Source organism: Rhopalosiphum padi, chromosome 1 (assembly GCF_020882245.1).
Source record: "Rhopalosiphum padi isolate XX-2018 chromosome 1, ASM2088224v1, whole genome shotgun sequence".
Classification (NCBI taxonomy): Eukaryota; Metazoa; Arthropoda; class Insecta; order Hemiptera; family Aphididae; genus Rhopalosiphum; species Rhopalosiphum padi.
The window spans coordinates 52,017,584-52,031,829 of record NC_083597.1 but is presented as its reverse complement, the minus strand read 5'-3'; the positions used below and the strand labels follow the sequence as shown (position 1 = coordinate 52,031,829).

At 29.4% G+C, this 14,246-nt stretch overlaps 1 protein-coding gene across 13 annotated transcripts; it reads right to left on the bottom strand.

Moving 5' to 3' along the window:
• Positions 1 to 6,305: 6,305 nt before the first annotated feature.
• On the bottom strand, positions 6,306 to 14,147 carry LOC132917955 (uncharacterized). Of its 13 annotated transcripts, none has more exons than XM_060978968.1 (12): positions 11,228 to 11,508; positions 11,096 to 11,173; positions 10,967 to 11,033; positions 9,221 to 9,330; positions 8,864 to 9,097; positions 8,564 to 8,719; positions 8,356 to 8,466; positions 8,178 to 8,275; positions 8,008 to 8,112; positions 7,006 to 7,292; positions 6,714 to 6,876; positions 6,306 to 6,609 (listed from the first exon to the last, which is right to left on the bottom strand). In XM_060978968.1, the coding sequence occupies exons 9-12, from the start codon at positions 8,105 to 8,107 to the stop codon at positions 6,488 to 6,490; spliced, it is 672 nt and encodes a 223-aa protein (XP_060834951.1). In that variant the 5' UTR covers positions 8,108 to 8,112; positions 8,178 to 8,275; positions 8,356 to 8,466; positions 8,564 to 8,719; positions 8,864 to 9,097; positions 9,221 to 9,330; positions 10,967 to 11,033; positions 11,096 to 11,173; positions 11,228 to 11,508; the 3' UTR covers positions 6,306 to 6,487. The 13 variants fall into 13 exon arrangements, with proteins under 13 accessions (XP_060834951.1, XP_060834950.1, XP_060834953.1 ...); XM_060978967.1 differs by having other exon boundaries at positions 11,096 to 11,153; XM_060978970.1 differs by lacking the exons at positions 11,096 to 11,173; positions 11,228 to 11,508 and adding an exon at positions 13,855 to 14,147.
• Between the last annotated feature and the right edge of the window lie 99 nt (positions 14,148 to 14,246).

Here is a 14,246-nt window from a genome sequence, read left to right as displayed (position 1 = left end):
ATAGGTACAAGAATAGCGGCCGATGCTCGTGAATGTTTGTGTGTTTCGATCAGTGGTGGTGCGGCGGCGACACATCCATGTTAAAAATACTAATATTTAGTTTTTTACGTGAAAACGGCAAAACTCTAACAGGTGCTGTGGCCAGCCGTAATGTAAATTAAAAATCTTGAATATTTGGTGTTTTCTTGCTTGGTAAGGGTTTCGGCAACCCTTCTTACGTTTCATGTAAAGTTTCAGAGTTGAAAAATAAATCCTTCACCTCGAAAACTTGAAAAACAGTTTTTGTCAAAAAAGTAGTTTTTACAGTACTTAGGTGGTTTATATTTGGATTTTTCAGATTTTATTGATATAGAAAGAAAGTCCGACGGTCTTTCTTGCACACTACAACGTTTTTAAATCAATCGCGAGTACCCTTCCATCTTAAAAAATCGAATATTTAGTATTTTTGGTAAAAAACGGCAAAAATCGAACAGGTGCCGTGGCCGGCCGTAATGTAAATTCAAAATCTTGATTATTTCGTATTTTCTAGCGCGATAACTGTTTCAGCAACCCGTCTTACGATTCTCGTAAAGTTTCAGAGTTGAAAAATAAATCCTTCACCTCGAAAACTTGCAAAACAGTTTTTTTCAAAAAAGTAGTTTTTACAGTACTTAGGTGGTTTATATTTGGATTTTTCATATTTTATTGATATAGAAAGAAAGTCCGACGGTCCGTCTTGCACACTACAACGTTTTTAAATCAATCGCGAGTACCCTTCCATCTTAAAAATTCGAATATTTAGTATTTTTGGTAAAAAACGGCAAAAATCGAACAGGTGCCGTGGGCGGCCGTAATGTAAATTAAAAATCTTGACTATTTGGTGTTTTCTTGCTTGGTAACTGTTTCGGCAACCCGTCTTACGATTCGTGTAAAGTTTTGATATAGAAAGAAAGTCCGATTGTCCCTCTTGCACACCACAACGTTTATAAATCAATCGCGAGTACCCTTCCATCTTAAAAATTCGAATATTTAGTATTATTGGTAAAAAACGGCAAAAATCGAACAGGTGCCGTGGACGGCCAGAATGTAAATTAAAAATCTTGACTATTTGGTGTTTTCTTGCTTGGTAACTGTTTCGGCAACCCGTCTTACGATTCGTGTAAAGTTTAGAGTTGAAAAATAAATCCTTCTACTCGAAAACTTGCAAAACAGTTTTTTTCAAAAAAGTAGTTTTTACAGTACTTAGGTGGTTAAAATTTGGATTTATCTGATTTTTTTGATATAGAAAGAAAGTCCGACGGTCCCTCTTGCACACTACAACGTTATTAAATCAATCGCGAGTACCCTTCCATCTTAAAAATTCGAATATTTAGTATTTTTGGTAAAAAACGGCAAAAATCGAACAGGTGCCGTGGCCGGCCGTAATGTAAATTCAAAATCTTGAATATTTCGTATTTTCTTGCGCGATAACTGTTTCAGCAACCCGTCTTACGATTCGTGTAAAGTTTCAGAGTTGAAAAATAAATCCTTCACCTCGAAAACTTGCAAAACAGTTTTTTTCAAAAAAGTAGTTTTTACAGTACTTAGGTGGTTTATATTTGGATTTTTCATATTTTATTGATATAGAAAGAAAGTCCGACGGTCCGTCTTGCACACTACAACGTTTTTAAATCAATCGCGAGTACCCTTCCATCTTAAAAATTCGAATATTTAGTATTTTTGGTAAAAAACGGCAAAAATCGAACAGGTGCCGTGGGCGGCCGTAATGTAAATTAAAAATCTTGACTATTTGGTGTTTTCTTGCTTGGTAACTGTTTCGGCAACCCGTCTTACGATTCGTGTAAAGTTTTGATATAGAAAGAAAGTCCGATTGTCCCTCTTGCACACCACAACGTTTATAAATCAATCGCGAGTACCCTTCCATCTTAAAAATTCGAATATTTAGTATTTTTGGTAAAAAACGGAAAAAATCGAACAGGTGCTGTGGCCGGCCTTAATGTAAATTCAAAATCTTGATTATTTCGTATTTTCTTGCGCGATAACTGTTTCAGCAACCCGTCTTACGATTCTCGTAAAGATTCAGAGTTGAAAAATAAATCCTTCACCTCGAAAACTTGCAAAACAGTTTTTTTCAAAAAAGTTGTTTTTACAGTACTTAGGTGGTTAAAATTGGTTTTATCAGATTTTTTTGATATAGAAAGAAAGTCCGACGGTCCCTCTTGCACACTACAACGTTATTAAATCAATCGCGAGTATCCTTCCATCTTAAAAATTCGAATATTTAGTATTTTTGGTAAAAAAACGGCAAAAATCGAACAGGTGCCGTGGCCGGCCGTAATGTAAATTCAAAATCTTGATTATTTCGTATTTTCTTGCGCGATAACTGTTTCAGCAACCCGTCTTACGATTCTCCTAAAGATTCATAGTTGAAAAATAAATCCTTCACCTCGAAAACTTGCAAAACAGTTTTTTTCAAAAAAGTAGTTTTTACAGTACTTAGGTGGTTAAAATTTGGATTTATCTGATTTTTTTGATATAGAAAGAAAGTCCGACGGTCCCTCTTGCACACTACAACGTTATTAAATCAATCGCGAGTACCCTTCCATCTTAAAAATTCGAATATTTAGTATTTTTGGTAAAAAACGGCAAAAATCGAACAGGTGCCGTGGCCGGCCATAATGTAAATTAAAAATCTTTATTATTTCGTTTTTTCTTGCGCGATAACTGTTTCGTCAACCCGTCTTACGATTCTCTTAAAGATTCAGAGTTGAAATATAAATCCTTCACCTCGAAAACTTGCAAAACAGTTTTTTTCAAAAAAGTAGTTTTTACAGTACTTAGGTGGTTAAAATTTGGATTTATCTGATTTTTTTGATATAGAAAGAAAGTCCGACGGTCCCTCTTGCACACTACAACGTTATTAAATCAATCGCGAGTATCCTTCCATCATAAAAATTCGAATATTTAGTATTTTTGGTAAAAAACGGAAAAAATCGAACAGGTGCTGTGGCCGGCCTTAATGTAAATTCAAAATCTTGATTATTTCGTATTTTCTTGCGCGATAACTGTTTCAGCAACCCGTCTTACGATTCTCGTAAAGATTCAGAGTTGAAAAATAAATCCTTCACCTCGAAAACTTGCAAAACAGTTTTTTTCAAAAAAGTAGTTTTTACAGTACTTGGGTGATTAAAATTTAGATTTTCCAGATTTTATTGATATAGAAAGAATGAGCGACGGTCCCTCTTGCACGCTACAACGTTTTTGAACACATCACAAGTACACTTCTGTACGGGACGGGTACGTACAATAATAGGCCGTGACGCCCGGTCACCAAAATACTTCACGTGCTCCACTCTACACACCGACCGACCTGTGTAAAGTTGTGTATGTATGTATAGCGACTGAAAGGAAGTGGACGGGGTCGCCGAGCAAGACCAAAGAGTGCTAGTGTGCGGTAGTGTGTGTAGGTGTGAATATTTGTTTGTGTGTGTAAAACTTAAAACTAATATTAAAAAGGTAACTCAATTTATTCGGTAAGAAAAATATGTATAATAGATAATAAAGGCGGTAATAAAAAATATGCAATAAACTACGGCCCTTTTGGCCCAACAATAGAAAAAAAACTGTATAAAATATACTAATATAATATTTGCCGGTTCGGCTTAACCAATAGAAAATATAATAATAGTATACAGCAAAGTATATATGTATATTGTATAATAATGCTTACGGTAATTAATAATTTTCAATAATAATAACAAAAAAAAACTCACAGTTTGTGGAGCACTGCTGGCCAGCCGCTACCTATTACACAGCTATATATAATAATAATACACATACACAAAACACTAAATAAAAATTACAACACGTTGACGATTGGCGTCTACAAGTATAAAACAATATTAACAATACAGAGATTCGCGCCTATAAAATATAAAATAATATAATAGAGAAAAATAAGGCAATTCGCACCTACAAATACAATATTAACAATACGGCGATTCGCGCAGGCATACAATAATATAAGGCTACTAAACTGTGGCAATTCGTGCACACAATATAATATTAATAACAAATGGCGATTCGCGCCTTGCCAATAAATATAATAAAAAATAATGTTTATTCATCAAAACTAATAATTAGAGTTGCGGAACATACAATGACGTACAATACGAAGAGACTGACGAAAATTACGACAGCCGTGTTAGAATTGTGCACATTAACGAACCGGTACGGCGGAAGATAACACGCCGTCGACATTTACGTACTACAATATTATATAACTCACGACAATAATAATTAAAATAAATTAACAAAAATAGGTACAAGAATAGCGGCCGATGCTCGTGAATGTTTGTGTGTTTCGATCAGTGGTGGTGCGGCGGCGACACATCCATGTTAAAAATACTAATATTTAGTTTTTTACGTGAAAACGGCAAAACTCTAACAGGTGCTGTGGCCAGCCGTAATGTAAATTAAAAATCTTGAATATTTGGTGTTTTCTTGCTTGGTAAGGGTTTCGGCAACCCTTCTTACGTTTCATGTAAAGTTTCAGAGTTGAAAAATAAATCCTTCACCTCGAAAACTTGAAAAACAGTTTTTGTCAAAAAAGTAGTTTTTACAGTACTTAGGTGGTTTATATTTGGATTTTTCAGATTTTATTGATATAGAAAGAAAGTCCGACGGTCTTTCTTGCACACTACAACGTTTTTAAATCAATCGCGAGTACCCTTCCATCTTAAAAAATCGAATATTTAGTATTTTTGGTAAAAAACGGCAAAAATCGAACAGGTGCCGTGGCCGGCCGTAATGTAAATTAAAAATCTTGAATATTTCGTATTTTCTTGCGCGATAACTGTTTCAGCAACACGTCTTACGATTCGTGTAAAGTTTCAGAGTTGAAAAATAAATCCTTCACCTCGAAAACTTGCAAAACAGTTTTTTTCAAAAAAGTAGTTTTTACAGTACTTAGGTGGTCAAAATTTGGATTTATCAGATTTTTTTGATATAGAAAGAAAGTCCGACGATCCCTCTTGCACACTACAACGTTTTTAAATCAATCGGCAGTACCCTTCCATCTTAAAAATTCGAATATTTAGTATTTTTGGTAAAAACCGGCAAAAATCGAACAGGTGCCGTGGCCGGCCGTAATGTAAATTAAAAATCTTGATTATTTCGTATTCTCTTGTGCGATAACTGTTTCAGCAACCCGTCTTACGATTCTCTTAAAGATTCAGAGTTGAAATATAAATCCTTCACCTCGAAAACTTGCAAAACAGTTTTTTTCAAAAAAGTAGTTTTTACAGTACTTAGGTGGTTAAAATTTGGATTTATCTGATTTTTTTGATATAGAAAGAAAGTCCGACGATCCCTCTTGCACACTACAACGTTTTTAAACCAATGGCTGTTGCGGTTCCATCTATAAATATGCATATTTTATTTTTTCTATGAAAAATGGAGAAATACTACAGGGGCCGTGGCTGTCCGTCGTATACTTATATAAAATAAAATCTTGATTTTTTCGTGTTTTTTTTTGGCGCAAACTGTTACTTCATGCCGTTTTACGATGCGTGTAAATCCCACACTGCAAGAAAATCATTATTTAAAATTTTTTAAGCATTTGAATAAAAATTATCATGTTTATTAAATATTTTATTTTGATCAATTTTTAATTATAAAATGTTTAGTTAACAATTATTAATCATTTTTTGAACCCTTTTTTCATTTTGAGATAAACATTTAAAATTCAAGATTACATATAAATGGTTAAATGTATTTATATTTTCCAACTCTGAAAGAATGTTCCATAACCATCAATGTTTATTTATTAAACATTTTATTTTTAATAAATATTTGAAAGCAAGTTTTTTTATGTTTTTAAATTTTAAATAAATAAACATTTTTTGTCTTTTATAAAATTTTTGCTCATATATTTAATTTGATATACTTAAATGAAGCTCATCTTCGCCGTGGTTATATTTATTACCCTGTAATGCACTTTTTAAGATTTGAATCAAAAGACAACTGTTAATTAATAATTTATTTTAAACAACAAGTGTGGTATTATAATATTTCATAATCGTATACTGTTGATTTATTTATGCTTTAAATTTAATTACTCATTTGTTACTATAAAAAACTTGTGTATGTACCAACCTATCTAGATTTTAATTTAATAAAATATCTTTATGATACACTGACAATCGTATTAAATTAATTATTACTTATATTATACCTATTATAGGTATTATAGATATAATTTAAATAAATTTTAATTTTAGATTTAAAAATTAAAAAATTTGACTAACAATAAATATTAAAATATATAAGATTTGAAAAGTTATTGTTATATTTATTATAATTATTACAACATGTAATATTTAACATTTTTACATTGCAGCTGTTGTTGATATATAATAAACTTAATATCATATTTGATTAAATAATAAAATAATAAAAATATTAAATATAATAATATTATAATATTGCAATTGTTACAAATGGTAGGTTATAATTTTTGTGTTTTCCTTTTTATATTAAAAGGTGCTTGAGCTAGGAAATTTTTAATCACTTCTTCCATTCCATTTTCAGAAACTTTATTTTTATACTTGGATTGTTGTTTAACAACATCTAAAACATAATATTTGTTAAATTATTATACCTATTTAAATACATATTGAAATTATAAACATCTCAAGTCATTAAATGTAAGGACATTTTTTAAATTTTATTACCTGAAATTACAGAACAAACAGCTAAATTTGAAAATTTTAACTTCTTTCCAGATTTTCCAGAATATGAAAAGTATTGTAATAACTCATCTGAGAATAGCTTGTTCATAATTCTTTTGATTATTGATTTGAAATGTTTTCCACCAATATAACTCAGTTGATTAGTCTTACATGAAACAAAAAATAACAATATCTACTTTTTATTCAACTTTCTAAGTATAATAGATATCTATAGGCAAATCAACAATATTGATAATTAAAAATTGAAAACATGGTGTAGGTATTGTTTTCTTACCAAATTAATTTGAAAGGCTCTATCTCCAGATATTTTGTCATTGAATGTATCAAGGTGTGTTGTGTTATCCAATGGTAAAATGCAATCACTTATTTCATTTAATGATGATGTATTATTACAGTTGCTACTTGTATTTGAAATGGTATTAACTTCAAGACGTGTTTCAATTAATTCAATTCTTTGTGCAATGTCTATTTGATTATTGACAAGTCTTTTAAGTTCATGTTTTACATAAGCCAATCTATACAGCTCCTCTTTTTGAAAATCATGATCTGTATAATAAGAAACTATACTTTATTATAAATATATTTTAAATATGTTTATGAAGCAATTAGCATTCAATAGTTAATAGATTAGTTTTGTAGTTTTATTTTGTTTATTATAATATTATGGGAATATTAATAAATACCCAAAAAGTTATTTAAACAGAACATAGACCAATAATATTACAATTATAAACATACTAAAATGCAACAAAAATGCTAAGAAATGTGCAAATATATGGTATTTTCTTAAAATATCTTTTATTATTCTTCAAAGTCAAATTTTGTGTATTTAATTATTGCCATCTCACAAAACACAATTATGTCTTTCTTAAAATAATCTAAAACCACCATAATAAAACACACAAATTCAAGGAGCTATGGAACAACCCAGCTTGTTATCATTGATATGATATTAAAGCAGTAAATATAGGGACTTTATTTTATAATAAGACTATTTGATTGAATGACACCAATTGAAAAAATGAATACAACTTAATATAAATTAATTTTAATTATTTATCCCCAAGTTATTCTTATTTTAGTTAGTAATTTATTTGATATATGCCTATTATTAAGACAATTTGTTTAACCTGAAGTAGATAATGTGGTTGGTGTATCAATCACGTGTGATGCTTGTGGCAGTTTTTGTTTTTATATTGATAATATTATATTCATTTCGTTGGTTACATTTTTCTGAATTTCTTCTAGTATATAAAAACAAATTGACTAGATTTACCTGACTGTGATTCAGATGGTAGAGCTGTTATGGAATCGTCACTTCTAAATGATATATTATCATCAATATCTGTTTTATCATTTGTTAAAGGTTTTGACATAATTTCTAAAGTATAAAATAATATTCATTTTAAATTAACCAAGAATTTTACAATAATAAGTAATTCATACTTTTTTACTTGTCAGTGCTAGCATATGAAAGTTGTCTGGAAACTGAGGGCTTTGAATATAAATATTTATTTTTACTAGAGTCTGTGTAGTTTGAAAACCTGAAAAGTAATTTTTATTGTAAAAATATTATGTTTCATGTTTAATTTAAGTACATAAGATTTGTTTTTATTAAACTTACTTTTTATTTTTTTCGGAGAAGGTGACCAACCATTTACTCATGGCTCAGTGACTTGAAATGCAGTAACAATAATATCATCATTACAATTGTCATTGGATTCATCTTCAGACGCTAAGCATTACAAATCACATTAAACATTTACTACCCACCTATTATTTAACTTATATATAAGTATATATTTAGTATTTACTATACAGCTATGCAATACCTGAATAAGTAGGACATAATAATGATTCCATAGTAATTGGAAGTATTGTCTTTTGTTTGCATTTACGTTTATGTTTTAAATCATAATCTTCAGCAGATGATATATCAGTTTTTGTAAGTCCTTCTTTAGTCATTTCTCTTGCTTTTATTAATGAATCTATTCATATAAAAATATGCCAATAAATGTGTAATATTTTTAGGTATGTCAATACATTGAGTAGCAAATAAATTTAATATAAAAGTCAAAATATTAACTTTATTTTAAATGAATAAATTCAGAAATACCACTTTTATCACTTACTAGTTGTTTGTACTATAATTTTGTATTGATTATACTCAATGTCATTTGGAAGACTTTTTCTTACCATCAGCTTTCTAAGAGTAGAATCTTTTCTTGTAGTAGGCCATGCACACATACCATTTTTTATCTAATTGGTTGGTACAGCTTCAATTGTACAGTCATCAATAAATTCCACAACTGAATATGTATTCATTATGATTTTTATACTTTTCAATAAAAATATATGAAACTATTCTAAGTAAATACAATAGTTGTTATTAATTAAGACATTTTATAAAGCAATAAATTATGCATATTATACAGTACAACAATTATTAATACAAATTAAACAACACATATTTTTTTTGTAACATTTACTTAACAATTTTACTTTGATCTGTATCAACAGCTGGATCATTGAATCTTAAAAACTCCCTGTAACGATTAATGACCTGCTCTAAAGGCTTCTCATGTTTCCTGACCATTACCTTTAAAAATTTTGTGAGCAATTATCAAGGGAACCGTAATTACTAATTTCTATAATCATCTGCTAAATGTATTAAGCTATGAATATTATGAGATGAAAACTGAGTCTCATATATGTCTTCAAATGTTTCAACAAAATATACTAAAAGTTTTTCAGCAAAATCAACAACTTTTTTATTACTATTAGATGATAATAGAATTCTAAACGATACATGTAAACATATAAAATGATTGTAACATTCTTCAGTTATAGCCCCTTTTAAAATAATTGCTCCTACATATACTAAAATAAATTTAAATTCTGTAGCCTTGTATCGAGCCACTTCATATATCCCTGGAGTTTTCTAGGAAAATCATTCGTTACAAATGGTTTAAAAGATAAAATATGTTTAGAAATATTTGATACATCTCGACTTTGTATACGAACAGATAATGGAGCATTTTTTATCATACCTAACCATAATAAAATTAGTTTTTTCATAACACCTAAGCACCCCATATGCATATAGTCTAAACTGAAACTATTAACCATATTAATATGCGGTATTTCTGTTAATACAGAAACGTCGTTAGTGACGTGATAATCATCATCAATACGATTTAAAAAATCAGTATGTGTTCTTTTAGAATAATTAGTTCCTAAAAAGCATGTAGTATTGTTAACACGATGCCCTTCAACAACACATCTTGAACATGAAAAATAACCATTGAAATTTTTAGTGCGTATAATAAAACTACGAGCAGGAAGATCACAACAAATTGTATCTAATACTACAAATTTTACTCCGTATTCCGTTTTAAAACCATTTAAGGATAAACTTTTTAGTTCATCAACCATACTTCTTAAATATAAATTACTGCATTGAGGTTTCTCTTTCCCCCAATAAAGACCAATAATAAATACATTAGGTTTATTTAGAGGATAACGAGCATAAGCTAAAACTGGCCAGAAAGTACTAGAAGAACTCTTTGTTAGTGGTAAGCCGTCAATCCCCACTACTAGTCTAATAACTTCCTCAAAAACACTTAGATCATAGACTGACATTAAACCATTTGATATTCCAAAATGATAATATAAGCCAGAGTTAACAGTTTGAATTTGATTTGTCATATTAGATTTATTTGTTTTCATAACTGTTGTAGAATTTAATGGAAAACTATTAAAACAATTAGGCTCTTTAAGAATTTTTAATAAACTAGAAAAAGCTACAGATGTTATAGAGTAATTAACTTTCCATTTAGCTAATGAATTCAATATTAGTTGTTCATCATTAAATATATGAATTTCATTATTATCAGACTCATCAGTATCAGAACAAGAATTAAATGAAAAAATATTTTGGTCAAAATCACTATTATTTGAAATAAAATTAAGATGCGTTTCAAATGAAAACAAATTGTTTGAAGTACTATCAATGGAATCAGATAAATTAGAACTTTCCAATGGTAGTGAAAAACTGTCATGAGATGTACTTGGTTGATGATTTAACTCGAGTTGATTATCCATCAGGAAATCTACAGTCTCTATTTCTTCTAAAAATCGTCTACGTTTAGTAGATTTACTGAGAGTATGGTATGACATAATTAAATACAAATAGGTACTTAAAACTTAAATAATTATAATATACATGTACTCACCAAAATAACTAATATGGTTAGGTTCACTATTTACGACTGTATACACAATAGTCAGCTCAAAACTAGTCTGAAAAAAAAATTACATAGTGAATTGTTTCAAATTCAAATATTTTAAATTTAAATAATTACTTATCAAAATGCGATGAAAAATGCAGTTACTAAATTTACAGTTTAGGAACGGCAGAACCTAGATTATACAAGTTGTAACTATTGGCGGTTAATCAAGTAGATACACAACACTAATAATATTATACAACTTACAGGAAAATAACGGGGCAATACCGAATTTTCGAATAAGTATTAAGTACCCATAATATTATTAATCACTAATATAAGTAAATAATAATATAATACATTGAATTGTCGGAAAAACGTAACCTGGAACTGAGGCGACTGACAAATGGCGGTTAATCCGTAAGTCCTGAAACGAATAGCCAAAACCGAATACACTGTTGTAGTGTTATGTAACTTTATTTACAAAAAGCCAGTTTAATTCTATTTTGGTCTATAACAATTCATTTTTAGATTGGATAAGATAAGCCATAATCGGCAGTTGCCGCACAGACAACCACTGATAGCTGGTACGGTGTGTAATGTGTTAATATAATACATAGAGTAATATTACTCTATGATATAATAATGTGTACATGTAATATGTATATATGGTTGTATTAATTTTTTCGATTTACTCTGTACAGTCGTCGGATCGTGTATTTTTGAATCATCTGATATTATTATGAAAATAACACCGATAACGAACAATAATTGTATAGAACACATATATAGTACACACGTAATAATTATTTACTTGGAAACAGAACCTAGTCAGTAGTCAACTTATACTAAAATGTAAATACTTAGTAAGACATAATAATTAATAATGTAATATAAACATATTCAAGTCTAAAAAACTTAAAGGCTGAAATGATGGTCCTAAAAAATATGATAAATAAAGACAACCTACTTTGAAATATATGACATATTATACTCATTGTAAACAATACTTTTACAAATGTTTATAAACTTTTACAAACTAAATTGATTATTTGATTACACCAACATCTGCCTCGTGTAAACGCTCATTTTTTGTAATGAGGTGAATAAAGAATTGAACTAAAGAAATACCATGGCAAATGATAGGTTCACAAATCCGTCAATACTTCATATTCAGAGATTTATGAGAAACAATATAATCGAAAAGTGTGCTTGTTTACTCAATAATTTTGCAGAATAACACAGACGTACTTATAAGTTTGATTAAATAATTACATTTTAATTGTTTAACCTTATATGATTTTATTTATTGTAAAATAAAATATCAGATTAACTAAAAATCAAATATAAATTGTTTTTTCTAGAATTTTTTTTTGTCCCTTTAATTCAAGTTAAATGTAATGAGTTTTTGAAATATATATTTATGTACCATAATATTCTAATTTTAATACATCATCTTTCTAGTTGCTAATAGATATTGTACCTAATATATTATTATATTAACTATATTATATAATATGTAGGTAGGTAGGTATCTAATATAAATAACTTGTCTTTGTTGTTGTGTCTCAGAATAAATATATTTTTTTTATCTTTGGATAAGGACATAAATTTAATTTTGTATAAAAATGTTTGTCAAATTCTTAGTTATAGCCTATAGTATTTTTTTTTATAAAATTTGAGTAAAAAAAGTTCAAAAGAATTAATACTATTATTATTGGATTTGTTTGAAAATGTTGCTGATGTGCAATTTTAATCGCAAATTACCGATATTTATTATAATAATTATTGTGAATTGAAAATTATATATTTTTTTTTATAAATTAACAGAACCAATCAAACTTTACACTCAAACCTAAAAATGAACACAGTGTTAGAAACCGCTACCAAGTCTTACTCTCGTTACCACAACTCTCTCTTCGACCATCCTAACATCCTAGCTAAAAATCTAACCAATCCAATGCCTGGCAACCCTCCCAAAAGATTGAAAAGAAAGTGGTGCCGCAACCTACTTCTATAATTTAACCTTACGACTCTGACCTGGAGTGTCACCAGTGGGTGGTTTCTCCTTCATGTTTTCTGGCTGTAATCTTAATTTTGTTAACACTTAAGCTTATTATACATAATTTGTATATAGATTGTTTAACTCAAATAAAAAACAAAAAAAATAAATTAATTAATTAACTGCAGAAAACTAAAAATAAATATTGAACGAAAGTATTGAGTTAATCATGCGAAATAAATAATTACTAAATAATTATCTAAATATATTGAATAATTATTGCATTTTAAATGTACGTTATATCAAATTTTGATTGAAAAAAGAATATTGCATTTTAAATCATTATTAACCGTTATCAAATACTTCGAATACATGCAATATAATAAAGAATTACAATTTACATACAATATTGTATAAATCTTTTATTTGAAATATTTGAAATTCAATGAACTTCAAATATTTATACAATTGTATGGATTGAAAAAAGCTGTGTGGATATAAGTTTCAGAGTCGAAAAATAAATCCTTCACCGCGAAAACTTGCATACGCGTTTTTTTCAAAAATGTGGTTTTAGCGTACTTGGGTGCTTGATATTTTGATTTTCGAAATTTTTTTGACATAGAAAGAAAGTCCGACGGTCCCTTTTGCGCGCTACAACGTTTTCAAGAGCATCGCGAGTAAGTACGCTTACATCTTAAAAATACGCATATTTAATATTTTAGGTGAAAAACGGCGAAAAATGACATTGGTCGTGGCCGTCAGTCATATACTTATATAAAATAAAAATCTTGATTATTTCGTTTGTTTTGTGTGCAAACTGTTACAGCAACGATACGTGTAATATTTCAAAGTCGAAAAATTTAAAAGTATGGTTTAACGATCGGTCACTCACTCACTCCATTGTAGAGTACAGTTTTTGATATGAACTCGATCTCGATATAGATTTCCTTGAGTGGTGATGTTTCGGTGGCTTGTAGATGTTGGAGTGAACTGTATTGTTGGCTCGAACTGGGGTTATTGCTCTAGCTGTGCTTTGAATATACTGACGGGTGACGCTCTTGTAGTTTTGTAATTTGTGATCTGCAATCGTATTCAAAGGCACTGTCGCGCCCACTGCGTCGCTATGTTGCGCAGGAACGCCTTATTGGTCTGTGATTAGTGGTACTGCCCATGTAGCCGCGCCCACAACTGACCTTATCGATGTGTGTGCGCTCACGTAATGCCCAGGCTTACTAAAAGCACAGACTATATAGTCTATATATATTTATCGAAGGTTAAAACTAA

Excerpts from the sequence above, each read along its gene's own strand:
- LOC132917955 (XM_060978970.1), bottom strand. The coding sequence starts at position 8,107 with ATGTCAAAACCTTTAACAAATGATAAAACAGATATTGATGATAATATA. Across the intron at positions 7,293-8,007 it reads ACCATCTGAATCACAGTCAG|TTTCTTATTATACAGATCAT; the intron begins GTAAATCTAGTC and ends AATAAAGTATAG. Across the intron at positions 6,610-6,713 it reads TGTTTGTTCTGTAATTTCAG|ATGTTGTTAAACAACAATCC; the intron begins GTAATAAAATTT and ends ATTATGTTTTAG.